The sequence below is a fragment of the Budorcas taxicolor genome, chromosome 15 (assembly GCF_023091745.1).
Source record: "Budorcas taxicolor isolate Tak-1 chromosome 15, Takin1.1, whole genome shotgun sequence".
Lineage (NCBI taxonomy): Eukaryota > Metazoa > Chordata > Mammalia > Artiodactyla > Bovidae > Budorcas > Budorcas taxicolor.
The window spans coordinates 13381876-13409017 of NC_068924.1; the positions used below are offsets into that span (position 1 = coordinate 13381876).

The 27142-nt window shown below is 37.0% G+C and overlaps 1 protein-coding gene across 1 annotated transcript; it reads left to right on the forward strand.

Moving 5' to 3' along the window:
* The first annotated feature begins 214 nt into the window (after positions 1 to 214).
* CCDC82 (coiled-coil domain containing 82) lies at positions 215 to 26640 on the forward strand. Its single transcript, XM_052653185.1, has 7 exons — positions 215 to 916; positions 1397 to 1610; positions 11671 to 11763; positions 13351 to 13475; positions 16374 to 16544; positions 22391 to 22576; positions 26493 to 26640. The coding sequence occupies exons 1-7, from the start codon at positions 215 to 217 to the stop codon at positions 26556 to 26558; spliced, it is 1557 nt and encodes a 518-aa protein (XP_052509145.1). The 3' UTR covers positions 26559 to 26640.
* The last annotated feature ends 502 nt before the right edge of the window (positions 26641 to 27142 follow it).

Genomic DNA, 27142 nt, shown 5'->3' on the forward strand with positions numbered 1-27142 from the left:
GATGTTCATATGATGCTTTCATAGATGTTCAATAAATTATTTGTTGAATAAGTATTCTGCCATCTTCACTCAGTTATTTCATGTGATTTTACCTTTGTGAACCATTTAATAACATCAAATAAATATAGTTTGTACCATAAATGCGTTCATTGTTATAATATGATTGTCATTATGATATTCCTAATAACTTTATTTTGTAGAAGCTTAAGTGAAAATGGTACATGTTAGAAGATATGAAACAAGGAAAAATTCTAAAACTCAAGGGCATGAACAGAAATCTCGAGTCGATTGGAGGCGGACTAAAAGAAGTAGTATCTCGCAGTTATGTGAGAGTGATGACGAGCTTGAGAGTGATGAAAGTGTTGACAGTATTGAAAGTGTTGACAGTGACGAAGATCCTGACAGTAGCGAGGGGTCTGATCACATTAAGAAGCCAGAAAATGAAAGAGAGCTTAAATTAATTAATGTTGAAGGTGAAGGAACCAGTAGTAAGCACCTCATTAACACTGACAATAGTTCAACATATGAAGAAGAAAAGAACAAAACTAAACATGGAAGTATTGACTTAGCAGATCATGAAAAGGGTTCAGGTCAAGAGGAGGGTGATCTCAACAAACACACTGGACAAATAACAGAGGAGGATTTAGAAGAAGAACCCATCAAGCGAGGGAAGAGAAAAAGGATCTCCTCTGTGATGTGCGACAGTGATGAGAGTGATGACAGTGATATCCTAGCTGGGAAAGTGGGTGTTAAACATCCACGCAGAGTGGTCGAAGATGAATGTTCCTCAGTGGAGATGGAGCAAAACATTCCTGAAAAAACTTCAGCTACAAGAAAGCGAGAACAGCTGCAGAGACTGAAAGAACTCTCAAAACAGAGATCTCGTCAGAGACGTAATAGTAGTAGAGATTTTGAGGTGTGTTCTATTTTATTGGTTTTCTTACTGTTTTTAAATTTTTATTTAAATTATTTAACTTCTATAAAAATCAAGTGCTGAGTCTGTTCTCTTTTGCAATAATTCTAGAATTTATTTTTTAGTGAAGTATCCTTGGGCATGTTTGATTGCAGTATTGCATCTAATAATATTTTATTATGAGCCTCATTCCTTCACTCTTTTTAAAAATTAAGATTTTGTTTTGTCTGACTTTTCCCATTTTTTATTTCTACTCATAACCTTAATGTCCATTTTAAACATTTTATCACTTACTAGGGTATGTTATCTTTTTCCTAATTTCAAAAGTTCAGCATCTAACATGACAAGACTTTTTTCAACCTTAAGATATGAAATTATTTTCTACCGATGATTGTTTGTTTCACATTTGATCTTTTAATTTCATATCCCTAATGACAGTTTTAAAGGTACACTTTATTAAAAGATATGTTTTAATTTAACTAGGACTCTGAAAAGAAATCCTCCCCCAGCAGTGATGAAAATGATGTTGAGGAGGAAGAGGAAGAAGACAGTGATTATGAATTTGGTGAAGATGGAGATCATTATATTATTGATGGCTTTGTAGTACAAGATGAGGAGGGTGATGAAGAGAATAAAAGCCAACGAGGAGAACAATTGACTACATCACAACGGAAATCAATAGAACAGAATTCTCTTTGTAAGTTAAATATCAGATGTTTTATCAGTTATTCTAATTATTATGTCAAGTATTGAATCAGCTTTTCACTATCATATTCTAAATCTTTGATTAGGAACTATGGTTTCATTTTCAGGTAACTTTGTCTGTATAATAATACTTTATTCTAGTGGTTTGTGAGAACCCTTTAAACTCTTAAAAATACTAGAGAACCCTAAAGAGCTTTTGTTTCTGTGAGTTATATCTATCAACATTTACCATTGTAGAAATACAAAAGAGAAATTTAAAATATATTTATTAATTAAATGACTTAAAATTCTGTGATAAGCTCATTACGTGTTGAAAAAATAACTTTTCCCAAAAAATGAGAAGAATGGCATTGTTTTACATTTATATTTAATATCTAGCCTAGTACAAGGCAGCTGGATTCTTGAATCTGCTTTTGCATTCAGTCTGTATTGACATTAAATAAGATGAAAGCAGTTTTGTTTCGTAGAAGTAGATAGCTGGAAAAAGGAGGGTTGTTTCTAAAGCATTTTCAAAATAATTGTGGATAGTCTCACTGACACTGCACCAAAATTCAACAGGTTTCTTTAAGAAGATTAGTTGCAGTTTGAAGTCTGAAAGCATATAAATGAACTTTTAGTACTGACATTTCAGTCCATTGATGTCTTTCAATTTGAATGGATCTTTTACTTATTTATGATTTTGTAACATCATGCATTGGTTTGGAAAATATTGGTTCGCTGGTTATGTGAAAGTGAAGTCGCTCAGTCCTGTCCAACTGTTTGTGACTCGGACAAAGAGCTACATGGTCTGTAGCTCGCCAGGCTTCTCCGTCCATGGGATTTTCCAGACAAGAGTACTAGAGTGGGTTGCGATTTCCTTCTCCAGAGGATCTTCCCGACGCAGAGATTGAACCTGGGTCTCCTGCATTATAAGCAGATGCTTTACCATCTGAGACACCAGGGAAATCTATATACTGGTTATATCTCTCTCTCTTTAGTCACTCAGTCGTGTCTGACTCTTGCGACCCCATGGACTGTAGCCCACCAGGCTCCTCTGTCCATGGGATTCTCCAGGCAACAATACTGGAGTGGGTTGCCGTTTCCTTCTCCAGGGGATCTTCCCAACCAAGGAGTCAGCCCTTCTTTACCTACTGAGCTATGAGTGAATCTTCCATATTTTGATACGTTTCACTGTATAATATTTTAAAAATCACATTCATTAATATCACCACCAGTATCATCAAAAAATTCTTTAGGTATTGGGAAATTCAATTGTCAGGCTCATAGTAGCAAATACAGGTTTTTCAAAATTCTGATTTCTGCTCAAATACCAGTTTTTATCTTCGGTAACAAACACTGTGAGTTCTTGAAATGACAGATTTTCTTTGTTCATTTTGATCAAATATTTGGCAGATGCCTGAATAACCATAGTTGGTCAACAGTTCTTTCAGGTAAACTTGGTATTTCAAATATACTTGAAAAATGAGGCTCACAACTTAGTTTTAAAAGACATATACTCAGATTCATGACTTAATAGAAGTGGTAATTTTTACTGTTTCATCAAGGACATTTTTAAATGAAAGTAGCTTTTTTACTGAATGCATAGCAATGATGACTATAGTGATTACTAATAGCTTGATTCCACAGCCGTGATTCATGTTAAGGGGCCAGCTGCCTTATCCGTAGTTACTTTTGCACCATCAGTGACGATGGCAAAATGGCAAAAACAACAGATAATTATCTTAATATTATAGCTTTGACTTCACCAATCCCCTTAAATGGACTTGGAGACTTACAGGGGTCTCTAGACCACACTTTGAGAACCACTGGTGTTATCTGGACTTTTGTACTGTTACATAGTGAAACCAGTCAGGAAATTAGAATCATTTATATTTACATATAATAAACAATAGGACCCTAAAATATTAAGATGTCTTTAAATGTGTATATTATTGTTCTGATTCCTATAATTGTACATAAATTTAAAGACTGTTTTTATGATATTTTACATCTGTGGTATAAACAGGATGTTGGATGAAAACTTTTTTTTTCCCCTTCAAGAATGCGTATTTCCAAAAGGCATTTAAAAGGCATGTTTACTAAAGTTAAGTGTAATATGATTCAGTTTAGATACTGTGATTTAAATAAAATAGTAGATTGAGGTATGATTTAAATTTCAAGAAAATCAAGAAATCAGTTACAGAGATGCCAGTGATAGGCATAGGCATCTGTATGTTGAAAATTAATGACTGTTTTCCTTATATCAGTAAGTACTGGTTCACATGCCATCAGGACATTTGAATCTCAGAGAAAGTCAGGAGGTGTCCCATCATTCTGGATATTAGTATCTAGGATGTGATAGAACATTTACGGAAAGATACCTACCCCTAGGGGCTTCCCTGGTGGCTCAGTGGTGAAGAACCCACCTGCAATGCAGGAGATGCAGGTTCGATCCCTGGGTTTGGAAGATCCTCTGGAGAAGGGAATGGCAACCCACTCCAGTATTCTTGCCTAGGTAATCCCATGGACAGAGGAACCTGACGGGCTACAGTCCATGGGGGTTCCAAAAGAGTCAGACATGACTTAGTGACTAAACAACCACCACCCACTCATAGCCACTCCAAATAAAAGTCCAGCACATGGAAAGTATCTTAACTCTCTTCTCTATCCTATGCTTTTATGCTTACCTTTGGTTTTTTAAGGGAAGTTTTAGATTTACTGGAAAGTTGAGTGGAAAGTACAGGGAGTTTCTAGATAACCCATGACACACAGTTGCCCTGTTATTAACATCTTGCATAATCTTGATGTATCTGGTGTAGTTGATGAGCCAGTATTGATAATTGATACATTATTAACTGTAGTTCATAGTTTGCATCTAGGTTCACTCTTTGTGTTGTACATTCTGTGGGTTTTAGAAATGTATAATGATTCAACAGGTATCCACCATTACAATATCAGAACAGTTTCACTCCTGAAATTATCCTGTTCTCCACCTAGTCATCCCTCCCTCCCACCCCTGAACCCCTAGCAACCACTGACCTTTTTAATGTCTCCATAGTTTTGCTTTTGCCAAAATGTTTTTATCATGGGAATCATACAGCATGTATCCTTTTCAGATTGGCATATTTCACTTAACAATGCATTTAAATTTCCTCCATGTCTTAATGTGCATGATAGCTCATTTCCTTTTATCACTGAATAATATTCCATTGTATGGATGTACCACAGTTTGTTTACCTGTTCACCTGTTGAGGGATGTTTTCGTTGCTTCCAAGTTTTGCCAGTTATGAATAAAGCTGCTATAAATATTTGTGTGAAAATTTATCTATGGACGTAAGTTTTCAGTTCATGTGGGTAAATATCAAGGAGCCCTGTGCTTGTTTTTAACACTGAGCATATCCACCTGAGAAGGAGATGTACCTCATTTTTATGCAATACATTTTATCTTTTGTGTTCTTAATTGCAGCTTTTCCTTCTGACTCTGTCCTCACAATCTCCCTTTTCTCAACCTGCAACCATATTAATGCCTTTCCTCCCTTGAGTTGTCATGCTCTTCTCTTAGCTGCTATTCTAAACTTATCTTTTGTTCAGAATTTCCCAATAACTGCAAAGCACTGTACTTAGACTGTTATACCCATCAATCCAGTGAAATTGTTCTTACTAAAATTAGTGACAACTTTTAAGTTGCCAAAATGCTCTTTGGTCCTTGTTAGCCTGATATTGCTGTGTGTTTTGCCACTAGCCATTGACAGTTCTCATTTTCACAGGTTTGTTTTTTTTTTTTTTTTAGCTTCTTGTCTCCCCTTTGTAATAGTGCATTCCCGTTTTTCCATTTGCCATGTAAATATTGATGTTTCTAAAGGTTCCATCCTCACACTGCCTTCATTTTACTTGTGCTTTAGGCAGTCTCTGCCCCGTAACTTCAGCCTAATCTCTGGGGAGGTTCCCAAGCTTTTATTTCCAGCACAGACTTCGTAGTGTAAGGCCCAATTTTTTAATCTTCTTACTGAACATTTTCATCACGGTGTCTTTCAGACACCTCAGACTCAATATGTACAAATCTAAATGATTAAGAGGGAGCATAAGGAAGTTTTGGGGTGGTGATATAACTTCTGTTTTTGATTGTCATGGTGGTTACACAGCTTTGTGTTTTGGTCATAGAACTGTGCACCAAAAAGAGTGAATTTTATGGTATGTGAAAAAGTAAAACTCAATAAAGAAATCCAAATGGCCATCCCCACTTTCAAAAAATAACCTAGGTGGTTAATCAACTTCTCTTCTCTTCTCTTTGTAATCCTAATACACATTAGACCTGCCCACACATTATAGGAACTTACTAGTTGGATGGATGGATGATTAAAATAAACATATCAACTGAAGGTTCCTGAAGACAGAAAAATGTTAGGTATTACCAGATTTATTAAAACATTAGAGGGGAAAAAAAAACATCAGAGGAAAAACAAGCTACATATTTGAAGATGATGATTTATGACTTGGTTAATGTTTTTAATACTTATTAGTGACTGCCGTTTATGAATATAGTATATATAGTTTTTATATGCCAAGGCATTATGTTCTAAAAGTTGCTGTAAATTAATACCTACATTAGAAAATCAAAATATATTTTCTCATTAAAGCAATATTCTGTAGGATGAATAATGAACACAGTTCTCTGACCTGAGTTAGGTTGGTATTCCCAGATTCATTCTACCCTCTGCCTCAACCTCTATAGGAACACTGATAACTACTCATATTCAATGTCTGATCAGAATTTGGGAGAGACATTTCGTAACTCCAAATTCAGTTCTCAGTTGAAACAATCAGTGACATATGCAATTTTACCTTCTTGAAGAGAACAGTTATACTATAGGACGACGTTTTCTCACTTCCTTGCTCTCTGCTATTTGGCTCTGAGAGGTATTTTCACCTGTAACACTTTAGAATAGTTTCCTTCCTACTGTATGGTTGAAGGACTTAAAAAGATAATCAGAGTATTTTCCTCTTATTAACCCCTATTATTATTTATTCATATTTATTCTGAGACTACAACTCCCAGAAAAGATACCGAAGGAAGTAGAGGGATGGACTAGCAGTGGCTCAATGAATTCAGATCTATATGGTTCACATGGTAATCTTATACACATAGAGAGAGGGGAACATCTTCTGATTTGTAGATATTAAAATTACATTATTCTCACAGTATTCTATCATAGGTTCACAGTGACAGAGAACAAAGTAGTAGGTTATCAGAGTATATCTCAGCCTACTAGTGCCTTGGTAGAAAAATACTTGCTAGATTACTGGAAGTTAGAGTGAGTGAACATTAACTTGGTCTCCACCTAGCAATCAAGCAGAATCATTCTATCAGTACACTGCGTAGGACTAAGAACAGTCTCACAACCATTTATGTTAAATATTAAATCCTCTCCTCTGGAGAATTTCTCCTCTTGTTCTAAGATAAATAAAAAGTACCTGTAAAATCATGGCACAAAGGAAAGGTGATGTTACCCTGAAGACCGAAGCGAAGAAAATGCTTATGAAAAAATGTTTCATTAAAGGAAACGTAAGAAAATTGTACAAAGCATTTGCCTTGCAGTCTTCAGAAAAAGAAACAGGAAATCATAAGGAGAGAACAATTTGAGGTGAAAGGGAAGTAGTTAAAGATAAGCTGCCAGAAAATGAAAATATAAAATCAGAAATGAAGTATATATTGGAAGCAATGAGCTTCCCTGGTGGCTCAGACGGTAAAGCGTCTGCCTGCAATGCGGGAGACCCGGGTTTGATTCCTGGGTTGGGAAGATCCCCTGGAGAAGGAAATGGCAATCCAGCACTCTTATCTGGAAAATCCCATGGACGGAGGAACCTGATAGGCTACAGTCCATGGGGTCACCAAAGAGTCGGACACGACTGAGCGACTTCACTTTCACTTTCAGAGAGCCGAGTTAGCAGTTTAGGAATCTCATCAATAATATGTAGGTTAAACCCAAGAAGTTTCTAGCGTAAAGAGAAAAAAACATTTCTGCAGAGAAGATAACATAAAGGAATAGAAATAAAGACACTATTTCACAAATTATTAGCTGGGAAAATACATAACACATGGAAATCTAAAGAAAGAAAATTATATAACCTTAGTGAGATATGTAAAAGGAAATTTGAGTGTACTGAAAGGCTCACCTTGTTTTTGGATATAAAGACATGCAGATGTGAATTCAAAGGTATGACAGAAGAAAATATAACTTGAGTTGCCAGATGCACCTGTTTGTGGCAGATTGAAGAGGCTCACATCCTAAGCTGATGAAAAAGATTTTCAAATAGGCATATGAAGGAAATATTTCAAATAGGCATATGAAGGAATATCTACAAGAGTAAAAAAAAAGTTATCTAACCGTTAGAGCTACAAAAATGGCATAATATTAGGTGCCATATTAATGTGTCACATATATCAAAAGAAAATAATTCAATAGATTCTTAAAAAGTACTTGATAAAATTCAATGCCCACACCTAAATTTTTAAGTCTTAAAAATAGTAGTATGAATATATGTCCTGTACATAACAAAGAATATTTTAGCCAAAAATCCAACATTGTAATGAAGCGCCAAAGATATTCTCTTTAAAATAAAGAACAAGACAATAACATTTCCTACTTTGTTGTAGATGTTTGCAACAATGCAACAGACACAAAAGTAAAACAAGAAATAAAACTACGGGAAAGGAAAAGACATTTATTACTGAACATAATATGACTGTATATACAAGCCATCAGTTTCTGACTTACTTAACCAAAGATACAAAAGTTAAGAGAAAGGATGTGGATATATTGAGAGCAGGAGTAGATACAGCATCTATTTCCATATTTTTCCTAAGTTCTTTTTTCTCTAAATAGAGGGACACTTGTTAGAATAGAGAAAGGGTTCCTTTTATTGCTCTGCACCTGCCCTTTTACACTGGACTCATCTCCATTTGACATGAAAGTACACCAACAATCCATGTGCCTCTACCGAACAGAATACTTATAAACCTCTCTTGGTTCTAGAAATAAACTTAGCACTAGCAAGACCACATCCTCCTCAGGGTTAAGGAAGAAAGCATTCAGTGCCCAGGAATTTGCAATCAGTATCTCTCTCTCCAACTCTGCAATTTTCCAGGAATCCCATGCTCCTTAGAAAAAGGTCTCGAGAATGACTAATGCACAATAAATGTGTAAAACTCAATAGTTTTCTTATATACTGTCAATAATTATTTAGAAGATAGAATGTGGGAAAATTCCATTTACACTAGTGAACAAAATAGTTACTAGGCCTAATCTTAAGAAGAAAAGCATAGCTTTAAATGTACAGGAATAAAGTTTACTGTGGAATAGAAAAGGAAATGTGAGTAAAAGAGATAAGAATGTTTATGGGAGGTATTAATAATAAATTGTACAAGAAGTTATATCTTCTTACATTCTTCATTCAGCTTTGTGAACACAGCCTTAAAGTTTGCTTGGGAGAACAAGTGTATGAGAATAAATAACATTTTCAAAGCACAAAATGAAGTAGAAGGACTTGCCCCCACCAGATTTTTATAAAAAATTATAAAATTTCAGTAAGTAAAGGAATGTAGTACTAACGTGAGAAAACCAGATCAGTAGTGGGAAGGTCAGATGCTAAACAAAATCTTAGCATATATGTGAAATGCATGATAAAGGATGCACAGAAAATCGACAGAATGATTAAACTGTCTGATGATTGAATATGGGGGAGTTGATTACCTTGTAAAAATAAAGACGCCTAAACATGAATATTGTTGGTTTTCTCCTGCATCCTTTTGAATTTTTTTTATAATCAAGGAGGAAAGTTTTAAATAGTATTTCTGGGGTGTCCTATAGAAGCCCATCCAATATAGGGATTAAAATGCTGAGAAAAGCTCTGGAGGAGTCAGGATTTGACTCTGCTTCTATCTAGTTGTGTAAGCTTGGTTAAGTTATTTCATCATCATGAGTGTCCTGAGATAAAGGATTAATCCTAAAATAAAGGATTTGAATTTTCTTCAGTTTCCCCATCCAACTCTAAAATTACATGTTCTGAAGTATGAAAGGATCAAATCTAACTACCGTGCAAAACAACATCTTTGTAGGGGATTGTAACATGAAATCTAGAGTCCGGTTGTCCCAGCCTTGGTGCCAGTATTTACTGGTTCTGTCATCTTTGGAAAGTTTTTCATCTTCTCTGTATCTGTTTCCTCAATGAGAAATAAACTGGGAATATTGATAGTACTTTGTAGGTTTGTTGTCAGAAATAAAGCAATGTATGCAAGTGCATAAAATGTTGCCTGGCCTTTACCTGCTCAGTAATACTTTTATTTCAACTTGAGAAAAAATTATGCCAGGAGCATAATTCCAACACCACCTACCCATCCATTCAAGCACAATGAAATCAAGGCCCTCTTGCTGACCCTTGTGAAGGAGATTCTGACACATATTAGTAGGAAATGCGTGCTGTGTTTAGGAGAAGAACTCTTCAGATGATTCTGATTCTCTGCCCTTTTGTTTCACTCCCAATCTTAAACACTATTAGCACTATCTTTGAAACAGAGCATCAGTTATTCAAACTCTATAACAGGTGAGTAACACTGGGCATTAGCATATTTAAGACTGGTAAATTCAGTGGAATAAAAATTTTAAATTCTATTTCAGTTTTTTGATAGTTAAATGCATGTGAAGGAGGGTCCATTTGATTTTTTTTTCTCAACACAACAGTTACTATTTCCAGAACAGTTTTCAACTAATTCAGTTTGGGAAGTGCTAGACAGAGTTTAAATTCATTTTAACACTCATAAATCAAGCATGTACCAACAATATACTTTTATATCCAAAGGTGGATGAAAGTCTAGTCAAAATTGAATTCTGTTAAGCTGCTATTTCATTTTCCAACTGTAGTCATAAATGGCTATTATTAGTTTTTTTTTTTATTTTAAATTAAAATTAGGCCTTTAAAGCCTGAGGTCCCCAGTGCAAATATATGCTATTGTTCAGTAGTTTTATTACTGCTTTATTTTGGCCACTCTAGCACCTCAATAAGGTGTTTTCTTAAAGATGGTGACATACTAAAAGTTTCCCTGGAGTCTAAAATAAGATTTATACAACCCTTTTAGTAACTAAATTAAAAGATTCATGTTTAATTTCATTTTTGTTTTATTTCAACTGAAATCAAAGTCAGAATCACTCATGGATGTTAATACTATTGATCAGTTTTATTTGCTCTAATCCCTTGTTGAGCATGTTCTGCTTGTCTGGAAACACTCAGGTAGTTGTTAATGTCTTCACAATGCCCAGAGCAGGGACAGGTGTTCTTTGATGACAGTTCGGATCAAGGAAGAGGTTGTTTGACAGAGAACACTTCCACAGCCATAGTAAGCCTTGACCCAAGAGAAATGGGAAACAGTAGGAACCTTCTCTTACCATTTTGCCTGACCCTCCACAAGGGATGATTCCATGGACCAAACTGAGTTAGTGGGAAAGTAGGCTTTTGCATTTGGCACAAAATAGAGAAGACATAACTTTTCTTAATTGATATGGAAAATCCTAAATCTGTGGCATCAGAAAGGATATTGAGTTTTTATAGCCATTGTGGTTCTGGCTAGGGTAGCAATTACCTGTACAGTTTCATATGTAACATGTTTTAGAGATAAGGAATAAGAGAGGAGTTCATTCACATACTGAGCAATCTACCTTTAGAGGTTTTCTTCCTTGCTGTAATTATCAAGTTGATAATTAAATTCGAGTGCATAGGGGATGATTTTGATTTTTTCCACAAAATATCTTAATATTTCCTAAACAGTTTTCCCTAAATAAGTTTGGAAAGTGAAGATGATTTGAAATAAGAACTTGAAACTTTGCGTTAGAAGTCAGTGAATCTGGAAAATGGAGATTTTCTTGGTGACTGGATAAGTCACTGAGCCAGCTAGAAAATTAGAGTAATTAAGCAATTTCATTTTATAGCATTAATTTCTTAGCCTTGGAGAAAGGAACCCATTGTATTCAGATAACTTTTTTTTCTGCCTGATTCTAATATTTATTTTAAATTAATTTCAGATTCTTTTAGTGACCACTATACTCACTTTGAAAGAGTTGTGAAAGCTCTTCTGATCAATGCTCTAGATGGATCTTTTCTGGGAACATTATATGGTAAGTTAATATAAATGTAGCAATCAGGGTTTCTTTTTTTCCAATTTTTAAACAATCTCATTGTTCTATATGTGTATGTGTATATTAAATAAAACCAAGGAGACCCAATCTTAAGGCCCTCCAATTGTTCACTCTAGGATCAACTACACCAAAAGTCCATTCACATCACACACTTGTTAGTGTTTATTATTTGTAATATGTGAAAGTACAAAAGGAATATTTTCCCTCTCCTTTGAGAGTTCACAGTGAATTTGAGGATATAGGGCATATATTAATAAAGCAATAGGGTACCTCAACACCCATGCATTGTCCCAGCCTAAGCTCTAAGCTCTTTTAATTTCACCAAAAGTTACATGCTTTTTTATGCTTTTGTGCCTTGCTGTTTCTCATTAGCGTATAATCCCTTTTTACTGTAGATTTTCTGAGTTAAGTGTAGAGTAATTTCCACTATGAAAGTTATCTGTAACCCACTTAAGTAATATTTTTCATTCCCTTATCTATGCTGTTATCCTGAGTGTGGTGGCACTGATATATATGCACTTCTCAAATGTATTGAAACTGTATTTTTGCCTTCCTTCCTTCTTTAAGAGTGTGGAAAGAACCATACTTGCTATATACATACCCCTTGCATCTAGCTCAGAATCTGCCTCTTAATAAAGACTATAAATAATGCTGAATATCTACGTACATGCCGAAGCAAGCTTTCATTCAAACTGTATTGAACAAATATCCATTGAGTGTCTACTAAGAGCCAGGCAATATTTGCGAAAAACTGCAGGAATATGGCAATGACTATATGACATAGACAGATCTTGCCCTTGTGTTGCTTAAAGTCTACTGGGAGAGACAGACAATGAGTAAACAAAGATATGATGTCAGCTAATGGCACCCTACTCCAGTACTCTTGCCTGGAAAATCCCATGGACGGAGGAGCCTGGCAGGCTGCAGTCCATGGGGTCGCTAAGAATTGGACACGACTGAGCGACTTCTCTTTCACGTTTCACTTTCATGCATTGGAGAAGGAAATGGCACCCCACTCCATTGTTCTTGCCTGGAGAATCCCAGGGACGGGGGAGCCTGGTAGGCTGCCATCTATGGGGTCGCGCAGAGTTGGACACGACTGAAGCGACTTAGCAGCAGCAGCAGCAGGGATTAGTTCTTGAAAAATTATGAAACAGGATAAGGAGATCAAGAGTATAGATTTCTGTGTTAGATTGCTCAAAAAGGTCCCCCAAGTGTTACCTTGTGAACAGAAACCTGAATGAAGTGAGGAAGGAAGCAACGCATGAATCTAGCAGAGAGTGCAGCAAGCGTAAAGACCCTCAGGAAAGAATACGTTTGAGGTGTTCAGGGAACAATTAGAGGGCCTGTGTGGTTTCTTCCATTCCCTAATACTCTGATGGAATGATTTCCTTTAACCTTACTGGTTGGTTTGTTTGTTTTTTATTTATTTAAAATGTTTCTAATCAACCAGCCAAGTATCTGCTTAAAGCTATGGGAAGAAATCCTTAACTATTCCATTAGTTAAATATTTTATAAGGGCAAAGTGATTGTTTTTATTGTTGTTGTTATTGTTCCCCTGAACAGATGGCACCAGGCAGAAATCGTACGCACAAGATATGTTGACTTCTCTTCATTATTTGGATAACCGCTTTGTTCAGCCTCGTCTAGAGAATTTAGTCTCTAGAAGTCGTTGGAAAGAGCAATACAAGGTATACAGTTTTATTTGTTTTTGAATCTCTGGTTGAGGGTGGGGTGGGATAGGAGTGAGAGTCTTCTTGGAATTTCAATAACCAGTCACACTTCTTTAATTAATCTTCTAAATTATTAGCATTTTTCTTTGTTAGATAATCAGCTTGTTTCTTGTCTCTTCTAAGGCTATAATTGTTTTAATCATTCCCACTTGTTATATCTATCCAATAATTAAGTAGTTATAAATGATAACTCTAAAACATCTCTAGGGCTTAACCCATCTGGTAAAATGAGGAAATTGTCTCACAGGCTGTTAACTGTTGCAGTAAAAAAGAGCTCCATTGTTAAAGAAGGTTGAGAAACAGTAGGTTTAACTTAACTGCTGGAGGGCTTTTCAAGAAGCATTATGTAAATCATCAAGAGGGCAATATAAAATACAATACTTTCCAAATTTGTGTTTTACTATGAGGCTCCTTTTCTTCGTAAAATACCTATTATTACCTTGTAGGATATTGGTTCCCATAATATAATTAGGGAAGCCCTGACCTACACGGTCTTTGACATCCTTCTCCACCTTAAGATTTTGTAATTCTACCAATTTGGGAGAAGATTCTTTTTAATTTATAAGATCTAATTGATTCCATGTTATCCCCCTAGATTTCTATTTTATGATCTCTTAATAGTAGAGGCCGTCCTATATGATTTACAAGACTTTTTTCCCTCCCTACTTCTAACTTTTTATCTTTTAATAATTAGCAAGAAGAAAAAGGCAAGATAGTAGAAGTTCAAGTTCCATATTCAGTCTTTCTAGCACCTAAATCATTAGCTACTCTACCTCATTTTGTGTCAGGAGATTTGGCTTCATCCAATGCCTGTTCAGCCTTGTATTACTTGACGATAAATTAGCTACAGATGGTTTAGGTTTAAAGGACAGTTATGGATTACAAAAGAAAAAAAGAGTTAGAAGACTTCAATTCGGAGGATAGATTGAGTTTAGGGGGCTTCCCTGGTGGCTCAGCTGGTAAAGAATCCGCTTGCAATGTGGGAGACCTGGGTTGGGAAGATCCCCTGGAGAAGGGAAATGCTACCCACTCCAGTATTCTGACCTAAAGAATTCCATGGACTATCCAGTCCTTGGGGTCACAAAGGGTCGGACACGACAGTAACTTTCAGTCACTTGAGTTTAGGGCCACCGAATATTTCTTTTTGACTTTGAGTGATTTTAACTTTCATGAATTCCAGTTTCTGCCTCAGATAGAGAAAATACCTAGTTTAAAGGAAATATTTACTAATTTTTAAGGTAAAGTACATGGCACAGCTCTTAAGATATGGTATAATATATATCATTGTCTTTAATAGAAATAAAAATAGCATATTGATCATTTAATTTTGCCAAGTAATATATATCCAAAGTAAAATATTTTATCTGATCTTCAGAGTAACCCCCCAAGAAAGGTACTACTAGTTCCTCTATTTTAAAAATGAGAAAATTGTAACCCAGAAAAAACTGAGGTTACACAGCTAGTAATTAGTCAGACCAGTGTTTGAACCAAGCACAAACCTGAGGTCTAGGGTTTCTCAGACTTCAAAGCCCATCAATTCTGCTGTAATATGTTTTCCATACTATGATAGGTTATACAGAATTTGGATAACCCAGTGTTGAAATAATAACTGTAAGTTACAAGATAATATTAGCTTTAAAATTCAGACACATAGATAATCAATTCAGTACGATCTTGTTCAAAGTAGGTTATGCTGCAAGAAATAAATAATGTGACACAGTAAACCAACAACAAAAACCTCAACAGCTGAACTAAACAAAGTTTTATTTTTCACTTGTATGTTCACTGTGAGTCAGTAGGGGTGCTCTATTAATTGTGGTCACTCAGGGAGCCAAGCTGATAGAACTTTCATCTCAGTATGTGCTGTGAATTCCAGAGAAGCAGGAAGGGAAGATGAGTAGTCACCTGTTTACCCTGAATGTCAGCCTGTACTGACTCATGTCATGAAGTACCGTGAAATAAGAGAAACAATAAAAAGGACAAGACAGTGTTGCTGTGAATTATAAATGTAAAAAGGAAACTCTACTGGATACTTAATTACTGTCGGGCTGATAGAGAATGCAGATTAGTGACCCTGTTAATATGCTCATTGTGTGCAGCTCAAATATTGTGGTAGGCTAATCCACACTACTAATTAGAATAGGAGTGCCTAGCACAGGCCTAGAGCTTAAGCAAAACTGCTCAAGCACAAGTAATTTCACAGCTTCATAAACCTTATTTATGAATGCCAAATATTTTCTCTGTTTATTCATTCCTAACTCAGCTATTAGACTGGCCATAGCAATACTGGCAATCTAACAATCCTAGTTCAAACTTGTTTGTTTTCATAGTACTTTAGTAAGCAACCACAGGAGAATTAAATTATTTCTGCGATATTTTGTGGAAAATATAGTTCACGCAATGGAGACTAAATGTGATCTTTTTTTTTTTTTCTTGATTTTTATTAACCTGAATGAATTGATCTTTTAATTATATTATCCGGAATTTTTTTTCTGCTTATTCTTTCCTATTTTAACTAATTACAACATCTGAAGAAAAGAAGAGAGATGATAAGTAAATTAAAACCTTAGTAGTAACTTACAAGTTTGAGAGAAATGAAGCTAGTTTCTTTCTTAATCTGGTCTCTTTTAACAGCCTAAGTTATAAATTCATTTTTTAAAATTTAAATATATCTTGTCAAACACCTACTGTGTGCTCAATACCAAAGTGAGACATACCAGTGTGTTTTGCTCTTACATCTTATTCTATTATTATGATTCCTATTCTTAATTTTAATTTGGTTGGGCTCTTATGTTTTATTTTGTTGTTGTCTTTCTTATCCTTTAAACTTTCATTACATTTTGAAATTATTTTCAGGAGCGAGTAGAAAATTATTCTAGTGTAAGTATCCAACCGAAGAATCCTGAGAACTGTTCCTGCCAGGCTTGTGGCTTGCATCGCCACTGTAAATACTCAGTGCATTTATCAGGAAAGCTGTATAACACCAGGACCATGGAAACAGATGATTTCATGTCACACGATAAACAGGTATTTTTTCCGCCTCTCATTTTAGTTCTCAAAAATCAGAACTTGTCACTAAATAAGCCTGCATGGTTAGCCCTAAGTTCTTTTCACAAATGGAGAAAGTACCAGGAGAAGAAAAAGAGCACGGGGAAAGAGTGTACCATTTTTTAATGTGAAAATGTGTATTATACATCAGATTGACTCCAGATTCAGTCAGGTACTAAAATGAGTGCATATTGTCTAAGTGTACATCACCCAAACTAGGAGAGGGTGAGGAGTGTGAAGGAGAGGGGATAAGAATGAAAAAGGAGGTAACTGAGCCAGAGGAAGCAGACATCCTTTTTGAGTCCCAAGGAGAATTTGATCCCAATGGAAATTTTAGAGCAGATCATCTACCAAATTGACAATCTACAAATAATTAAAGATGGCAACCCACTCCAGTACTCTTGCCTGGAAAATCACATGGATGGAGGAGCATTGTAGGCTACAGTCCATGGGGTTGCAAAGAGTCAGACACAACTGAGTGACTTCACTTCACTGTGGATGGTAAAGGGTCTGCCTGCAGTGTCAGAGACCAGGGTTTGATCCCTAGGTTGGGCAGTCCCCTGGAGGAGGGCATGGCAACTCACTCCAGTATTCTTGGCCTGGAGAATCCCATGGACAGAGGAGCCTGGCGGGCTACAGTCCATAGGGTCACACACAGTCAGACACAAATGAGTGACTAACACTTCCAGATTCACCCCAATGATGAGGTTCGAAGGAAAACTGTGCTTCAACTTAGACTACATCAGAGGTGTTTCAGAGCCTAGAACCATCACTGTATATTTAAGGTACTATTAATTTTGAATGAATAGACAAAACAGAAGAAAATATTTGAAATATTGAAGAAAAGTATTTGATAAACAAGAGCAGAACAGTGCAGTGTGAAGACAAAAAAAAAAGATGCAGATGCAGACTACTTCTATTTATTTTTTTTACTCTTTGTAAAATGATTACACTTACAAAAAATATTCAAGTTGAAAGCTTCCTCTAGACTTCCCTCTGTAGATTCCTCATCCACCGATACAGAGGACCAACTGTATATTTATTTTTAAAAATCCATGTCTACATGGGTTCATGCAATTCAAACCTATGTTGGTCACGGTTTAACTATACTATTTTTACACCTGTGGTTGGTTTACTATGCAGATAGAGAACCCCAGATGTAAAACTTGGGCATCTGCAGATTTTGGTATCAGGGAGGGTCCTGGAACCAACCCCTGAGGATAGTGAGGAGTGGCTATAGTTTTAGCTACAACAGTCTTGGATAGGGTACTGAGATCAGAGCCCTGGACCACCAGCTTGTGGTGATATCTGAGGGCATTAGAGGAGAAGAAAATCACCTGGAGGAAAGAGACGTGAGATCTGAAAGGCAGTTAGGAGGACGAACAAGTTTTTCAGTTTTGCCCAGAGTCTGTCCAGACTCCTCAAGACACTTAAGATCCGGTGAGAAGAGGCATTAAGTTTCAGGCAGATGGCCATGTGTAATAAAAAAAGGGGAAAAGTGAAAGTGTTAGTCGCTCAACCGACTCCAACTCTTTGTGACCCCATGAACTGTATGGCTCCTCTGTCCATGGAATCCTCCAGGCAATAATACTGGAGTGGGTTAGCCATTCCCTTCTCCAGAGGATCTTCCTGACCCATGGATTGCACCTAGTTCTCCTGCACTCAGGCAGATTCTTTACCATTTGAGCCACCACGGAAGCCTAGCCACGTGTAATGCATCCATGCAAAGAACAGGCTGAGAGGGAATAGAATCCCTTAACTCAGCTTGTTGCACTTAGGTTTTTAGCTGTGCTTTGTCACTCAGTCATGTCCGACTCTTTGCGACCCCATGGACTGTAGCCCGCCAGGCACCTCTGTCCATGGGATTCTCCAGGCAAGAATGCTGGAGTGGGCTGCCATGCCCTCCTCCAGGGGATCTTCCCAACCCAGAGATCGAACCCAGGTCTCCTGCATTGCAGGCGGATTCTTTACGTCTGTGCCACCAGGGAAGCCCAGTGTTCCTAGAGACCTGGAGATAGACAATAGACTTCTTCCCATCCCTCCTTCCTTGAAGATCTTTTCTCTTTCTTCTCCATACTTTAATTTCCTTAAGGAACTGGTTGCTTCTCTGTATATGAGGGCCTAACGAAATACCTCAGAAAGCTATCCACAGTGTTAAAAACGTGTTTAAAATGTGCATAATGCATGTTTCATTGTATTTCCTTGCTTTAAATTGTTAAAGTGTTGATTTACATTTCCACGTGTTGTGTCTAATAAATTACAGATCAAATTATTTCTATTGCTTTGCCGTCACCATCTTCTGCTTTAGGAAAATTTGATGACAATTTTTAGCTTTGTTTCTGATTGATCTTTGGCTATGTCAGGCCCCTAGTTCACACTGATAACTGAGATGACTTGGTTATCTTCAGATTTATCAGATTTATCAGAACTATACTAACCCTACACAGTGGATTAATGATCATTTACATGTCACTTAACTTATCTGCTTTGAGATAATCATCACAGAAGTTACCATTTCTCTTTCTCTCTGACAATTTTTTAAAATATTCTCTGTCTTGTTAGAATAGCGTCTCTATTTTTTTTTTTTTTTTTCTTTTTCTTTTGGCTACACTGTGTGGCTTGTGGGATCCTAGTTCCCCAACCAAAGACTGAACTTGGGCCCTTGGCAGTGAAAGCACTGAGTCCTAACCACAGAGCCACCAGATAATTTCCCCCAAGTAGTGTCCTTAATGTTTAGAAATGCAATTAGTTAATTAAAAGTACTCTCTAAATACATTTATGGACATGTAAGGACACTATTCTAGCAGTATAGATTTGATTTACTTGTTTTTAGAACTTCATGTAAATAGAATGCTACAGTATAAGCTGTGTTGTACTATATACATTAATTCATAAGGTACAATTGGCTGTAACAATACACTAAAACAGGGAAGGGGTGAAAGGAGAGGTCCACTTGCAGTGTATGCAGCAACTATGTACATTTACTGTGTATATTTACTGCTTTTTATGAAGCCTTACTAATAATGATTTAGGCTCTTCTATATAAAATGTGCTCATATTTGGGGGAAAAAAAATAGTATGAGAATATCCTAAAGGTAATTTTGGGTTTATTAACTTCCAGGGTCGATAAACTAAGTGTAAGGTAAACACCAAGAGGATAGGAATTAGAAATGAAAAGGATTTTCAATAGATAGTTTTGTTTCATACTGAGAAAAGAAAATAGAAAATCTTAAACACTTCTCCTCTCCTTTTGTTCCAACTCAAAATCTCTATACAAATAATTTCTTGTTTTGTGGAAATACAGAATACAATGTAATAAAAACAAAAAATTGTATTATTCGTCTACCATATTTTATCCAGAGCAGCCATGAGAGATTTTTCCTGCATCATCTACTTGAATGGTAGCAATGTACTTCCCCGTAGAGTTCACTGCAAGTGTTGGAGTATCTTTTTACTTAAAGTGGGAGGTATTGGCAAGTGAACTGTAATTTATATGACTGGTTTGATGATAATGTTTCAGTGGGAACAATGCTTATAGTAAGCAAGCCATGAGCAGTAATACCTGATTGTTTCTGATGATCTGAAAAACAGATTTTCCCAGATCATAAACAGAAATATAGATGTGCTTTTCATCAGCATTTTGAAATTCTAAGAAACATTTGAAAATATCCCAAATGCCATCTTCACAAGACGATGCATCAAAGTTGACTGTTACTGACCATCATATTTAACTTTTATTCATTTTTGCCAATATACTTTTGTATTGTTTATTTAACTCATCGCCTGTGTGATCCCTACAGTGTGATTTCAGAAAAACAGCACAGTTCTTTGCCAGATAGAATCCAAGTTGCATAGGTCAATAATGTAACTATACCACTCTTACTGAATTCACGAAAGCATAACCCATCATGTATGTAGACAGAAAGACAAATAACATAAATTAGGAGAAAGTTTGTCTATTTCCTGAGGTTACTCCATGAGAATAAGATTGGTCATGGTATAAAGTTTGAAGTCCTTTCTGATGCTTTTTCTACAATGAGTGAAATAATGTAGGTACAGTTACATTTAATGAGGTCAGTACAGTGACACTGTTTCCCAATTTTAGCTATAGATGCATATAACAAAGTATACATTCAAAACATTCTAAAAGAGAATGGATGGTTGAGTTCACAAGAAGAGTATTCTTAATCATAAGATCCTAGAAGTCCACATAAACATAGAAATCAAAATTTTTACAGTTTGCTAGTAATAAAATATTAATGTTTATAATTACATCAGACTCATTAATTAAGGGGCTTCCCAAGTGGCTCAGCTGGTAAAGAATCCACCTCCAGTGCAGGAGACCTGAGTTTGATTCCTGGGTCAGGAAGATCCCCTAGAGAAGGGGTAGGCTACCCACTCCAGTATTCTTGGGCTTCGCTGGTGGCTCAGACAGTAAAGAATCTGCCTGTAATGTGGAGACCTGGGTTCGATCCCTGTGTCGGGAAGATCCCCTCGAGGAGGACATAGCAACCCACTCCAGTATTAGGGCTTCCCGGGTGGCACTGGTGGTAAAGAACCCGCCTGCCAGTGCAGGAGAGGTAAGAGATGCAGGTCCCACCCCTGGGTGGGGAAGATCCCTGGAGAAGGCAGTGGAGCCCACTCCAGTATTCTTGCCTGGAGAATCCCATGGACAGGAGCCTAGGGGATTACAGTCCATGTGGTCACAAAAAGTCAGAAACAACTGAAGTGACTTAGCACACATTGAAATGAAGTGAAGTCTCTCAGTCGTGTCCAACTCTTTGTGACCCAGGGGACTGTAGCCCACCAGGTTCCTCCGTCCATGGGATTCTCCAGGCAAGAATACTGGAGCGGGTCTCCATTTCCTCCTCCAGGGGATCTTCCTGATCCAGGGATCGAACCTGGGTCTCCCGCATTGCAGGCAGACACTTTAACCTCTGAAGCCCACATTAATTAAGATAAAAATATAACTAAACAAAAAGTTATTTTTTACTTTGCATAATATTTTGGAAAAAATATATATTTGGTTAAAAGTGCTCTATTTTTAATATTGGTGTGAGAGCCTGTTTCAGTTTACGTGTTTGTAACAGGAGTTCCCAGCCTCTGGAATCTAATGCCTGATGATCTGAGGTGGAGCTGATGTAATAATGATAGAAATAAAGTTCTATCCCAAAATCATTCCCCTGTCCAGGTCTGTGGGGGAAAAGAAAAAAATTGTTTTTCATGAACCTGGTTCCCGGTGCCAAAAATATTAGAGATTGCTGGTTTATAAGCTAGAAAATTATCATAATTCAGGCATTTTTACCGCAGTAACTGTATGTATATTAGCTTGCGTGCTTGTCTTGCTTTGGGGTATGGCTGTCTTTTTGCCTTACAAGCCATCTTTCTCCTCTTTCCCAAACTTGACTCACTGTTTTCTAAAGACTTAGTTCACACATCACCTAATTTAGAACCGTGCTTTTTTCTGGACTGTGTTAATTGTCCCTTCTCTGTATACCTTGATTGCCTCTTGTGCATTGCATTTGGCATGTTGTTTTATAATCACTTGTTTTTTTCTCCCAGCGGTGTACATTCCCCTGATATAGGAGGCACATATTTTATTTCTGTATCTCCAGTGCTTAACTCAGTACTTGAAACATAGCAGTTGCTCGGTTTTTTGTTAACTTGGTTGTATAAATAAAAGAAGGTAAAGGAATTATTGTATAAAAATTTTGAAAAATAATGCATGGATTCTATTTTAAAGAAAATCTGAGCACCAGAAAGGCTGTACTTCCTCTACTATATATTCATTTCATACACCAGATGATGTTTATTTCTTGATTTAGGTGTTTACTGTTGGCAGAATTTGTGCTGAGCGAACCAGAATTTACCATAAACTGAAACATTTTAAATTCGAGCTGTACCAAGAGTGTTGCTCCATTGCAAAGACAGAAGAGGTTGAGGATGAACAGGTTAAAGAAACAGTGAAAAGAATTTTCAATCAGTCAAAAAACAGTGGCTGGATTAAGAAGGTAAGGTAAATATAGAAGAACCATTTCATTCAGTAGGTTCTGGAGCCTACTACTGATCAGCAAAAGGATGTGAATTATGAGAATAGAAGACAGTGACTTTTAAAAGAGAACCTCTCCCTCTCTCCCTGTCTTGGTATTTTCTCTTCTTCCACCCATTCCTGTCATGCTCATCATTGTTGTACCCTGAAGAGGTGCCCTGATGTTCTATGTGTTCACTTAGCTCATCAGATACATTTTAATCAGCAGTAATATAGTCCTTTAATGAAGGACCTCTGTCCTTTCACTTTTATGTATGTGTGGTTTTCCTTACATATATATTAAGTCCCCTTATTTTCTTTGACAAAGTATAGGACTCACCTCTGCTTGTCTGCTTCCTATCTTTAGAACAGTTCTTGTGACCTGAGAGTGAAGAAGCCCCTGGTGCCAATCTGAGGAAAGGACCTCGGCTGCCAGTTCTAATACACCCACATCCTCTTCCTGAGGACATGGGACTGAGCAGTGAGCACTGTAACTGAAGATCAAGGGGAATGCAGAGGTTTCAGGCCACGGCACTGATTTTGATTCCCCCATATCCTGTTGATCACTAAATGTGATAGCAAGGATAAAGTGGGGATTTTGAAGAGTGCACTGGATTCCCGAAGATCTGCTGGCAGCTCATAAGCTCTGGTCTGCTCACAGAGCTTTTAGAATTGTTATGGTACATGGAAAGAATGCAAGGATGCTAATATGATCGCAGTCTTCTAAAACACGTCCAGTTACATGACTGTGTAAGAGAGAACAGACAGGAGGTTTTCGGGTATCAACTCAGATAGGAGTTGATACTCAGATCAGTAGTATATTTAATCTTCAAAAAACAAAAAAAGCCTGGGTTATTTATATCAGGGAAATTTGTAAAAGAGGAAAATAAAAAGAGAGCTTAGAGAATAAACTTATGAGCCAAGCGAAAGAACACGAGAACAGACAAAACAGGAACTTCATAGGACATGGCATGTCCCACAGGGGTGTCCTGGGCCGGAGGAGGATATCAAGGTCAGTTTCCCTTTTGACAGTTACCACCCACCACAAACCACCAGCTGGGGGCCTCCTTGCCTGCTCCCCACATCTTGACCCTTCAGTCGTCTTGTTTCATTTTACTCTCTTCAGCTTTATATCTTTTACTTTGCTTCCACTTCTCTCAGTTCAGCTTAGTTCAGTCGCTCAGTCGTGTCCGACTCTTTGCGACCCCATGAATCGCAGCACGCCAGGCCTCCCTGTCCATCACCAACTCCCGGAGTTCACTCAGACTCACGTCCATTGAGTCAGTGATGCCATCCACTTCTCTCAGTCACTCACAATTCTTTCCTCCCTATCCTTCTCTGTGCTTTTTCATTTGCCGTGGGGAAGAGCCATCACTTATCTAGTTAAGTCCCAACTTCGTTTTCCTCAGTGACATGAAATGCTTCTTTTTTTATTTTTATTTATTTATTTTTTGACATGAAATTCTTAAGTGCTTTTATTGATGCATTGAAGTGTTACCAACCCTCTAGTGGGGTTGAAAGACCTTTTGGGACACCAATTAAAAGAATTATGTACTAGGTGTAGCAAAATTACTGTGTATTGTACATACTATATAATAATTTTATATATTGGAAAGAACATTAAACTTCTTACAGAAAGAAGTAAAGGTACTTCTCTAAGGTACATTTCCAAATCATGTACCTTAGAGAAAGCTTAACAAAGTTTGTGACAACAGAAGGGACCTACAAGAAGAAAAAGATTCTTAAGAAAGCCAAGTGTCACATTATGCTTAAAAAAATAACACAGCATTGGGCATTGAAAGTATTTCAGGATGCTGCATATTTAGGACAACATGCATATTTTTTCACATAAAATACCAAAGAATTTCATTTTCTTTTTGAGAGCCCTCCTACTTTAAAAATATTTGTCAATAGATATTCTCAAAAGATATTCTAAAAACCAAAGAAGTTTATTAGCCAATGTAAGCCCATAGGCATCTTTCTGTCCTGTGATTAAATTGCAGAATTTATCAGTACCCTGACATTTCTCCACATCACTCCACCTCCCCGTCAGAGTGTGTTTGCCTTCGAGTAGTAGCACTGCCTGTGTTCCTGTGATGCGTGCCGCCTTCTTGGCCACAGCTACCCTAAACCTTTAGAACCTGGGCTCTGTGCTCCTTGAGTGGTACATCCATGGCTCTTTCTGCTCTTAGCTCTCAGCATGTGAGCCTCTTCTCTCACCTTATACAAACTCTGTAGCTTATGTTTCACACCTTGCTTTTTTCCTTACCTGCCTGTTCTTCCTCCAAGCATTTTTCTTCCTCCAAGCACTTGTCTTCCATTATCTTGGGCTCTCTCAGAATTTCTTCCCAAAGACCTGCCAACTAGACTGACTTCATTCTTCTTCTTCTTCCTCCTAACAGTTTAACTAGGAGATCTGATTTTAACCTAACGATATTAAAAGGATAGGAGCAACTCAAGTGTAAGAAAAGAAAATGATAAAATTATGATAAAATCAAAATATATAACGACTATAATAGTAATACATGCCTCGTTCTAAATTAGAAGTGAAGAACAGAATGTCATATGCCACTGGCAAATGCTGACAAACAATTTTTCTTTGAGAGTACCTTTGATGGTGGGATTTCCAAGGAACTTGAAGACAGGATTGTTGGGATGAGGTAGTGAACACAGAAGACCAGGAAGTGAAAAAAGTATGTCCATAGGGACATCAGGTTTCAGTCCCTATCACCATAAACGTCAGAGCTATCAACACCATCTCTCGTTTTATTGGAAGCAGATGCAGAGCTCATAAGGAGAGCTAAGAAACCGTTAGGTCAGTTCATCTCCCCAGCAGAAGGAAGCACTTGAACTCTGTCAACCTTGAAATCTCCAAACCGTCCCAGTTCCTCTCTCCTCTTGTCCGGCCCTGGTCTTTACTCTCCCATCTTCATTGCTGTCACTCAGATTTAGGCCTTCATTACCTAAATAATTATAGTAGACTCATAACTAGCTGCCAAACCATTCTAGACTGGATGTTTTACCCTTTTAAAAAATATATATATATACACACCTCAGATTGTGTCAGTTTCCTGCCCTAACACCTTTGGCAGCTTTCCGTTGCCTGTCACATTATTGCTAAGCTCTATAACCTAACATTTCATACTTTTTATTCTCTGACTACCTCTTTGCTTCAGTCTTGTCTCAGTTCCCCTGGAAAACCTCAGACTGCAGTCAAACCCCGTGCACTGTTTTGTGGATTTCTGTCTCCTAGAGAAAACACTCCACCAGACCGTCGCCTACCAAGTCTTTTTCCCTAGGACAGCCCAAATGCCACTCTTCCTGGTCACCTCAGCTAACCATAACCTCTCTTCAGAACCCTCATAGCAGTGTCTATACTTCCTTATGCCCCTTGTTATAGGTTGTCATTGGTGAACTCTGTTCTCCTTAGAGGCAGGGAAAGCAATGGAAAGGGCATGGCAACCCACTCCAGTATTCTTCCCTGGAGAATCCCATGGATGGAGGAGCCTGGAGGACTACAGTCCATAGGGCCTCAAAGAGTCAGACATGACTGGAGCAACTTAGCATGTGTGCACATTAGCAAAGTATTTGATATGTGTTTAACAAATTTTTGTTGAATAAGTTAATTGAAGTTGTTATACTCCTACTATAAATATGATAATAGAAAACATAATTTATCAGTTATGAAGTTAATAATAATGTTCATTTTGATCTCTTACCAAGGCTTTCTATGAATTAGAAATGATTATTTGAAATTGAGTCCCTGTTTATAATAAAAAGATATTTGTTCATGATTGCCATGAGATAAACTTGTTCCTATTTGTGTCTGTAGATTGAAAAGGCCTAGTTTATTTTCACTGCTTTGAGTAGAATAACTAGCTTTTCTATTATATACACAGAAATATGATCAACTTCAAGAATATCTCAGTTCTGCGGATTACTTTCAAGATGAGAAGTTTGATTGAATTTTAACACATTTCCTTCAGAGAAGATTTTGTAAATTCCTGTAAATGTGAAGATCACAAGTCTTGTTTCTGTGTATCATGTGACCTATTTATATGTTTTATGTATAGCTTCATGGCAAAATATCTTGTGTGAAACATGTTCATCTTAATTTCCATGAAACAACACTGCAGTCTAATAAAACTTTTATCTACTGTACATAGAATACACAAGCCTAAATTTAAGTGTATTTGAAAGTTATATAACAATGCCTTTATATCAGATGACTATCAAGTAAATGAGCTCTTCATGTCCTGTCAGTTTATTAGAAAACCATGTATTTTAAGAATCTATTTAGATTGACATCTATGTGTATTTATTGCTGAATTCCTGCCCAGATCTGCTTATTATCCTTTTGTAGTATTAAATGATCTTCACTAACATTTTTTACTGCCATCAATATCTAAATCAGTGGGCCATGGAAGAAGCCTCGGTGTTATGTTCAACTAAATTCTCTGGCATCACAATCAGACTATAGCTTACCCATTCCAAGTAGAGGAGTGCTTTTTTCCCTTTTCCAAAGTGTCCCTTACAAATATATTTCAGA